This window comes from Hakea prostrata, chromosome 9, assembly GCF_041222555.1.
Source record: "Hakea prostrata isolate BN-2017 chromosome 9, UWA_Hpros_2, whole genome shotgun sequence".
NCBI classification, from domain to species: Eukaryota; Viridiplantae; Streptophyta; class Magnoliopsida; order Proteales; family Proteaceae; genus Hakea; species Hakea prostrata.
The window spans coordinates 46,570,791-46,580,558 of NC_142608.1; the positions used below are offsets into that span (position 1 = coordinate 46,570,791).

The 9,768-nt window shown below is 38.1% G+C and overlaps 1 protein-coding gene across 4 annotated transcripts; it reads right to left on the minus strand.

Moving 5' to 3' along the window:
• Positions 1 to 732: 732 nt before the first annotated feature.
• Positions 733 to 8,690, minus strand: LOC149005345 (kinesin-like protein KIN-14Q). Of its 4 annotated transcripts, none has more exons than XM_089168478.1 (17): positions 8,402 to 8,690; positions 8,221 to 8,289; positions 7,240 to 7,850; positions 6,952 to 7,120; positions 6,753 to 6,829; positions 6,436 to 6,652; positions 6,290 to 6,366; positions 6,115 to 6,214; positions 5,918 to 6,025; positions 5,654 to 5,830; positions 5,155 to 5,440; positions 4,868 to 5,029; positions 3,821 to 4,036; positions 3,679 to 3,716; positions 3,069 to 3,232; positions 2,834 to 2,959; positions 733 to 1,793 (listed from the first exon to the last, which is right to left on the minus strand). In XM_089168478.1, the coding sequence occupies exons 1-17, from the start codon at positions 8,469 to 8,471 to the stop codon at positions 981 to 983; spliced, it is 3,480 nt and encodes a 1,159-aa protein (XP_089024604.1). In that variant the 5' UTR covers positions 8,472 to 8,690; the 3' UTR covers positions 733 to 980. The 4 variants fall into 4 exon arrangements, with proteins under 4 accessions (XP_089024604.1, XP_089024605.1, XP_089024603.1 ...); XM_089168479.1 differs by having other exon boundaries at positions 6,753 to 6,817; positions 8,221 to 8,298; XM_089168477.1 differs by having other exon boundaries at positions 8,221 to 8,298.
• Positions 8,691 to 9,768: the final 1,078 nt, after the last annotated feature.

Sequence of the window (9,768 nt, forward strand, 5' to 3'; positions counted from 1 at the left end):
ATAAATTTAGATTGTGTTTCTTCTTCAAAATAATTAACGCTACTAGGACTGTAATAGGATCAGGATGAATTAAGCTTTTCCAAATCTCAAACCTTGACCGTAGGACTGTAATAGGATCAGGATGAATTAAGCTTTTCCAAATCTCAAACCTTGACCGTAACCTGCCTGAAAACCTTGATCTTGGCAGTTTGGCCCATCCATTGCTAACTGTTAAGGGCTGGGCTAGGTTTACCCTGATTGACTTTAAACCTGTCCCGCTATCACCTTGGCCTTGATCTTGACCTTGAGCTCCTAACCATAAAGCAATAAAACAGCTCATAAAACTATCACCTCCAAGATAAATTGATAACCAGCCCTATGATGTGATTGCAACGACTCAAATCATGAATAAAAAAATGTTATGTTAGGCCTAGCAATTAGGGTTAGTGGCTGGGCCAAACACCAAGTCCTGAACTCCTGATCCTGATTCCGAGCCAGAATATTCAGGCACTGACCAATTCTTAGGACCAAAATTTTGAGCCAAACCTTGTTTGGTCGCAGGAGAAGTTCAGGATTCAGGGCCAAAATTGCAACCCTTTAGTTACGCCTTTGTCTCTCATTAGGACCTTTCCTACCTTCCCTAATCTCCAAGTACCACACCAGCTATCAGGTAATATTATTTTCTTCCAAGACACTGTCAACTACATTTCCTTTTCAGACAAAACAATTATGACAACTGAAACTGTTAGTCTATGTACTCTTAAAAGTATTCAAATGTTTGAAGGGGAAATTTGAAGGCAAAAGATGAAAAATCCTATAAAATCAGGGGGAAATTCACCCTTTTATAGAGAGGGGTGGGGAATGAAGAGAATTAGTTACAGTATAGAATTTACATGAACAATCTGGGAGTGTAAAAAACCAAGTAGAGGATGATTTAGGTACCTCTTAGTACCCAAACATGAAACATGTTTAAATTGCAGAGTAAAAATCTGCTCTGCTCTTTACTTGCCAACAATCCAACCCCTTTCCTTTTCCCGTTGATTCTGCCTTTGTTCTACTTCTTTACCCGCTGTGGTGGCATTGGTGACCAGTATTCTTTTTGGTAATCTCCTTGTACCCCCAATTGATATACGCACTTTTTCCACCCCTCGGCTCACTCCCACCCTTCGCTGCTGCAATGGTGATTTAATGTGAATCTTCTTTTGAATGCTTCTTCTCAATATGCTGCTCACCTTCTTATTACCCCCATTTTTATGTCCCTTGGGAGTTTGTGTTTGGTCTGGCAAGCTACATTCACTTTCTTCTGAATCTTCTTTGATGAGGTCAGCTTGGGCTGGTGATAAAGATAATGATTGCGATGGAAATGCAGCCATGCTTGGTGTTGCAGTCAATGGGACTAGAGAATTACGTCTAGGAGCTGGTACCATTGGAATCCTGCGTGTAGTAGTGCAGATGGAAGCCCTACCAGTCCTTTTGGGTAGTGGCAATGGTGGTCGTTCAGACATCTTGGGTCTGTTTTCTTTCTCATCTGGATTGGTACACCTGAGAATGGTTTCGGTTGGAGGAGCAGTTGTAACTTTCGAGATGTTATCTGAGAGTGGTCTGAGGAGATTCATGACATCTTTAGTCAATGAACTAGCTGGTTCATTGGCAATCTTCGGGTTTCCAAACTTTTGTGTTGCCAATGGAGGCTTCATAAATGCCATTTGTTGCTCTTCTTTTTGTTGCAACTGCTGCAGCCCTGATATGTTTGTGTCCACTTGCTGTCTTGCTAGTTTTCTTTCTATCAGAAGCTGCGATTCCAACTCTTTCACCTGTAGAAAAAATAGCTTGATATATATAAGCTTCACTGAAGAACCAATCTACATATTTCTCTAGACTTAACAAGTTCTTGTCTCCATTGATAATTCTTAAGATGGCCATATAGAGCCCCAAAAAATGGGAACAGGAAATCAGGTACCAAAGAAGACAAGTCATAATGAATAACAAATTACAAACTTTCAGAATCATGTTGCTCATTAAGGCTGCGTTTGTTTGCTGGAATAAAGGTGGGTGGGAAAAATTTTGAAAAAGCATATTTTTCCATTAAATCCCAAAAGTGTGGTTTGTTTGGTTGATAGGGGTGGGAAAGCTGGAGACAAGCTTTCTTAAATTAAGAAAACTTGTCTAGTGAGGTGGCATACTAATTCCCACCCCATGCATTTTCAAATCCCCATAAAATATGTGAGATTTTGTAGAAAAATGTGGAAAACCAAAAAGTTGGACCCGTATTTACCATTTTTCCACAAAATCTCTTCCTTTCCTTTCCGTCTCCCTCACCCCATTACACATGGTGCCCACATGTTTTTTTTTTTTTTTTTCCACCCATTTTTTCCCACCCCACCCTTGCAAACAAATGCAGCCTAAGGGAAGGTTAGCATCATCAGAGAGATTTAACAGATTGTGTGTGAAAGTTGAGAGAACTGAAGTCCAGTTCTGGCGGTGGAATGGAAGGTACATCGTGTAATTTATAGCAGTAAGAAAAATTATCCTAAGGAACGGATTTTATGCATGATCAAGTATGAAACACAGTCAATACTCATCTGTCCGAAGCACAAGAATCATGCATTTTAGTTAATATGAAATATTTCATGTTTTATTTTATTGTAAATCCCTTGAGAAATTTAGGCTTCTGAAGCAGATGAAGAAGATGCAGTAGGTAGGAAAGGCTACGAGAAATCTCTAGTTATCAAAAGGAGGAACAATATCCAGACAGCTTTGCAAATTACATTTGTAATTAAATAAAAATTCAAATTGGGACTTCCATCTTTTGTCTCCAATTAGATAGCTTGTAAGAAGAGTTCTGCTCACATACCTTGTCTTGTAGGTTTTTAATATTTAGATCTCTTGCCTTCACCTTCAACTCTTGGCTGTGAATCGTCTCCTCCATTTTCTTAATTAGCACTTCTTTGCTCTTCGTTTCATGTTTGGTCTTCTCAACCTTAAAAATGGAAAAAGGAATACTTCAAAACAGGAATCAATGAATCAAAAGTATCGAGAATTTTGCTACCTATAATGAAACATTTCATGTTTCAAAGAGATATTTATACCATTTGTCTGTATTTCACAAGCTCAACACCATCTAACTGCTTCTTTGCTGGACCCAGCTCTATACCCCTTACTCTGCTTGCAAAGTTCAGCGAGCATAAAGTCTCAGACAGGTCATTCTCATTTGGACTGATCTGTACAAACATCAAGGCCTTTGAATCTCCACCTGTAGATATAATCTTAAAAATTAGATGTCATTTTCTGGTTTGGAAGAAAAAGGAAGTAACAATTTTTTTCGCATTGGAGGGGGTGGCTCAAACTTGAGACTCCTAGTGAGCAGGGGCAGAATGAAGTGCACCAACTATGCAAGGCAGCTTTTGTTTGTTGAGCACTTGGTATAAGCATACTGACCAAATGAAAATAGTTACCCTAACCACAGGGTTTTCTCTGTCATCCATTTGAACTGACTATCAACAAAGATGCAATGATTATTTTGATGATAATCATGTAGTCAATTTTTCTAATTGAAATGAGAAATCTCCCTTTGCACTAGCTAGATGACAAGTAAAAATTCATCCTGGTTTAAATTGTCTAAGAAACTAAGGATTCTAAGGCAATTCTTTCCAGTTTCTCTCCCTCTTCACAAAGCCTTGCAAGACATAATAGATTTACCTAGAGAATCTTGAAGCAAGTGCGTGAGCTTGGAATTCCTACACAGTTTTGAAAGACAATTTGAAACGTCAAACAGTGAATGATAAATAAAGTAATTCCAATACAAAGAATTCCCATTTAGACCAAAGAGTACATTCAGAACCTGAATGGAATATGTGGGCTTTTGGTTGCAAGAGCAAAGATAACATCACCAAGTGCAGAAAGAGATCTGTTAATGTTCTGTGTTTCCTTTAGGCGTTCTCCTTGAACATCTGTCTTGGCTATTCTCTCACTTCCTGCTAGATCAACAAGCCATAATTTGCTTCTCATGCATTCACCATTTAAAAGGTTTTCTCCCTTCACCATCACACAGTGAATACTGTAAGAGGATTACTGCACTTTGTCAGTATTCATGTATTAAATGGTTCAATTACAGTCAGAACAAGAAACAGCAAATTACAAGACCTTTTTTCCTGTTTAAAACCTATATGTCTTGTTTAAAGGAGGTGCATTTGCTCTTCTGTCCCCTTATTCATTTTCTTCTACTCTTATTTGAAATCCCCTAGTGGGTAACAGCTGCAAACCTAAATCATTTGTGCAAAATGATTTCTAAGTTCACATAGTGCATATCAGTCAGACCTGCAAATGCAATGCAAAGTTGCTGACTAGTAGTTTTGCAAAAAATCACCCCATACGCATATAGACATGATGAGCCAAGAAGGAGAAATCTATAAATAGAAGGCAACACTCTTTGGGAAAAAGAATAAATATTTTTTTTCTTAATTTGTCCAGGGGGTGAGAGAGGAGAGCATTGTCTCTGCAAGTAATACCCTTCCAAATGTGGTCATATTTTGCTAACATTTGGTTATGGGCTTTTGTCTTAGATTGTTTTTTACATGAAGGACGAATTATAAGACCCAAATTTTTGTTATATGGGGTAAAAGAGATGAGTGCCTCTATCCCCCACCCCACCCCCTTTTCTCCTTTTCATTGCAGGCTTCAGGGATATAAAAGTTAGCAAGCTTTGGTGACAGCATCAGCAAGGTTCCTAATTGCTATCTTTCTTACACTTCATCCACCGTCTCTTAATTAAGTAACAACTCTAAGCCCTTCTATCTCATATCTATGTTGGGCAACACAACAGTTTTGACTGCATTATTCACAAGGGAGGAGCTTAAAAATTGTCATGACAGAAAACAGGAAGACAAACCAATGGGATCGGCTACTGTGTTCATTCACATTCGTTGAACCAACAGCCCTAGCACTGCTGCCCATTTGTAGAACTTCCCAGACCTCATTCATGTTGTTTACATGGGCTTCAACAAGTCCCGGAACATGATGAATTCCTTCTGCAACTTGCCTTATTTCAAGCCTAAAAGATCTCAGTAAACAAGCAGAAAAAAGAACTGTTAGTCCACAAAGATCCCATATTCTAGTAAAAATTTCATATTTCTCAAGAATATATCTTATAGACAATGGGTAGCTTTTTCAAATTACCTCTTTGGTGCAACTCCTGAGTGAGACGCTGGCACCAACAAGTCTCTTATCTGCTCGTTGTAGACTTCTAAGACAGACACAGAAATTTCATAATGGAAAAGTCCCTTTCTATCCTTGATAATGTGAAATAGCTCCTCAAGAGTCCTGTAGTTGACTCCCCGTGCTTCTTCTGTCCCCTCCATTGTGAATGTCTTGCCACTTCCTGTCTGTCCATATGCAAATATGCAAACATTGTATCCATCTAAAACTGAAGTTGCCAAGGGGGCTGTACCTTCGAACACATCAGCTATTTAACATCACAAAGAGATGCAAGTTTAGGCAATCAGATAAAAATAAATAAGCAATTAAAAATGAGAAATGCATCTGAGGTAATTGACAAGTGAAACTAATAAAGTAGTAGTACATGGAGTAAATGCAATGAGAATTCCTACATGGTCATTGAAGTCTATCAATAGCAAAAAGACCTCTAAGATAAGAATTTCTTTTATCGACTCATTACCTTGACTTGCTTGTGGTGTAAAGACAGAATCAAACTTGAAAAACTTCTTGGATGCTCCATTCCCTTTGACTGTAAGCTCTCCATATTTGGCAGATTCAAAATCAATTGCCACTGTGGCTCCTCCAGCAATTTCTTCATTGTTCAGAGGTCTACATCTGCAAAAAACTCTTATATTCCCTGAAAAAATAAAACAAAGCCAAAATGTCCAAAGTCCTTCACATTCCCTAAATCAAATTGAGCAGTCATATCAAACATTTTGCTGACCTTTCAGCTCCTGGACTTTGTTGTAAAGCTCTTTCCGTTCTTTTGCACCTTTAATGTATTTAAGTTTGATGTCTTTGGACTCTTTTTCTATGTCTATATGCTGATTCACTTTCCAAAAAGAATGAAAACATTAATAAACTCAAGAACTAATTAGAAGGAATTGAGATTGAAACGCATAGTTGAGTATATCAATTTACTTGTAGACTGAGTGGTATTGGCCATTTGGACCATATCTGCAAGGCACTTCTTATACTCTGATGCTACTTCTGATAGCTTGATGTGTTCCATTTTCAGAATCTGCTCAGTATTCCAGATCAGTTTAAAACTGCTTTTTTATTCAGAAAAAGGAGACTCTAGTTAGGATTCCAATACCTTGAATCTTCTGGTCAAGTCTTTAAGGGAAGAGAACCATCGACTTTTTTCCTTCACTTGTCCCTCAATGGCAAAAGCTATGAAAATTAATCTGTCAAGACGTTCTAAAAAAAACCTAAAGGAAAGTAATGCAAAAATTCTCATACCTAATGACCCGACATGCATGGACTTGCGCATTAGCTCATTCTGGAGTTCATAAAGAGACATACGAGCTTCTTGGCATTCTTTGCTCTTCAGTTCATTATCCCTTTTAATATCTTCCAATGTTTTTTTGGTTTCTGTCAATTCTTTACACTGCAGCTCAAATTTTCTTTGAAGCTCTCGAAAAGTTCCATATATATTAGAGTTTGAGTCATTGCATTCCTGTAGAGAATATGATACAAGAAAAGGAGGATTTATTATACTGTTGTTCAAGAAAAGAGTACTGTTACTGGCACCTGAACAATTAAATCAGGTATACTACCGGTTCTTTCTGATCTCCTGTTTGAGATGATTCTTTGTCTTCACTAATGTTTACACTCCATGAGCCTGGAAAACAAGCTGTCAGGTGAAAATCAGATGATGGTCTGAAGTGATTGAATTATTATGTGACAGAAAAAAATATTATATTCTGCTCATTCAAAATTTTCAAATATCAAACAAGTTCTTAGAGGTTCACTGACCTGCCAAACAATCATTCCTTATTGAAATTCCGCACACAATTGGAGTTCCTATGACTCCTACAAATCTGATGGATAAGGCCTCATCGTTGTGGACTGACGCATTCAAATCACGTAAAACCAGAGCCTTATTTGAACCTACTTTAGCATAAATGTCAATTCCGCTAACTACCTGTAATAGATTTACTCTCCATGAATAATTTGTTTCCGGGTGGTCGGCACAAATATTTTATAATTAAAAAAAATAAAAAATAAAAGAGAGAGAGAGAGAGAGAGAGAACGGGTTCTCACCTTCTCCTCTTGTATAAAGATATCAAAGACCCTCATCCCTGGACGGCCATCTACGAATATAATCTCTGCTAGATGCAAATCAACAATGTAATTTCCAGGCTCAACCTTCTGAACTTCATATGACAAATTTCCAACTCGGGCACTTTGGTACAATGCTAAACATTCATTGCCATCTTCAATTATTGCATTTGTCCTGAAAACATCTCCACCAGTGAAAAGCATGTCCTCTAGGAAATCAACCCCCTCAGACGTTATAGCAGTGCCCCCTGCATTTATGCTTAGCACAGGAAGGGAATTCCTTGGACACGGATCATGGGTGGTCGACTTCATCAGTAGCTCAATGGAAGCCTCAGGAATCATTACTCCATCAGAAGCCTGTACCTCCGGGAACAAAGCTGAAATCTTCTTTGTTGGGGATTCAGGGTTCTTTCCAACTTCTAGCGCCGTAATGCCTTCCCCTATAGATATCTCTAGAGATACCAACCCATTTCTTTGGTTTCTTTTCCTAAGATATTCCGGTGTGTCTTCGTATCCAATGCAAGTGATATCAGGTGAAGCAGCACAGATTACCAAATCCGGGGATGTAAGTGAAAACCCCAGCAAGGAGCGACCTGGAAACACGACCATTGTTAACAAACCTCCAGGAAACCTAGACAGAACGTCAAATTCAGGTCTAGGGTGAGAACCAGTAGCGAAACATTTAAATCTTGCCTTTCTTTGTACAAATTTCCCCAATTTTCAATCTCAATAGTTTTCCTTCTTTATTTTCGCCAAACGAAACCCACCAGAAAATCTAATTAACCCAAAGATCAAACCTATCATTCTATCACACTGTAGAGGGGGATTTCACAATAAAACAGAGTTTCTCGTCAAGAAGTGCCCACCAGGAGTTGTTACTTCGCACCAAATCGTTCCAAAAGAATAGAAAAGAAAGTTAAGATTAAAAAAGCTTGTAGGTAAGAAATAATCCAAATACATTACCATCAATAGTGTTAGGGCCAGAAACATCAGGATCAGCCATTTCTGCGGTGTCAAAGTTTCGCTTTTGAACTGAAATTTCTGTCGAGTAAAGTGAAACCAAACAGACAGAAAATCAATTGAGAAATCATGAGAAATTCGTCTGCACAAATAATGCCTGTAGAGAGACCCCAACATATCTTACCGTAGCAGCTCTGTTCCAGCCAAGAAACGTCAGTGAGGAGAAGTGGGTCTTGCCAATGATTAGCTTCCATTGATAAAGGAGGCAATCAATGTAAAATTAAAAGGGATGAATGGATGATCAAATGAGAAATGTTAAGGTTTTTTTCCCCTTTGAAATGCCAATGATTTCGTTCGGAAAACATTCATTAGTGATTTACTCTGAATCGGCTGTTATGATTCGAAGCTTGAGTATCTCCAGGTTACAGACAACTTTGGGTTTTGAAATTTGAATTCTCAACCGTTTGCCTCAATTTTAGCCCACAAAAGTGTCAAAACAGTATCCAACAATTACCGTTGGATTATTATTTTTGCCAACGAATGCGTTTCCACTGCCCCCACCACGCGTAAAAGGTAGACTTGAGGGAAGTTTTTAGTTTTTTGGGTAGAAGAGACTCAAACGATTTTTATTTGTGGCAGCCGCTGCCGTCAGCCGGCGGTTCAGTTTTTGCTATGTATGCAAAATATGATCGAACAATATCAATTGAAAATGTGAGGGTTCACTTGTAAAAATAATTTTGTTTTCTTACACTAAAGATTTTTTCAATTTTGCAACTTTACAAAAGGAACCGACAACGTTATTGCTGCTTCATTAACCCCTCCGGCCGGAGCCGAAATGGGCACCATCATCATTGCCATCCAGTAAAGAAAATAGAACCAAAGAGCATATTGGACTAAAAAGAGTTCTTGAAGGTACCTAATCCTACGCATGACATGAACGAAGATGAGTTGCTGTGGAGAGAGCCTTGGTGGTTCTTCAGATTGAGGAGTTCCCTTTCAACTTTACCCCAAAGGTTGCTTTCATTTTTTTAACAAGGGGACATTTGCTGTTTGTTCTTGTTTGGAAAAAATTCTTTGAAGGATATGAAAGGATGTACTCCATTTACGTTCATTCTTATCCATCTTTCTACGGAACAAACCTTGAAGATTCAGTGTTCTACTATAGAAGGATTCCTAATAAGGTCAGTCATTTTTTGTTATTTTTCCCCATATAATCTATTTTTTGTTTGAATCTTCAGCAACTTCATCTTCTCTTCACCATTCTAAGGTTATTCATTTTACAAGATTTCTGATAGAGGTGAAGAATCGAACTCCATCTAGGATTTGAGATGAATGATTAGTGTTTGATAAAATAATCAAGGGATTGGATTTGTAGATTTGCAAAATTGAAAAACCCTTTACTATAAAAAAGGAAAATTATATTTACAATTGAACCTCCGCATTTTTAATTGACACAGTTCGATCATATTTTGCATATGTGGCAAAATTTGGACCACCGGCTACTGGCAACAGTGACTGCCACAAATAAAAATACAAACTGAGAAAAGGTTG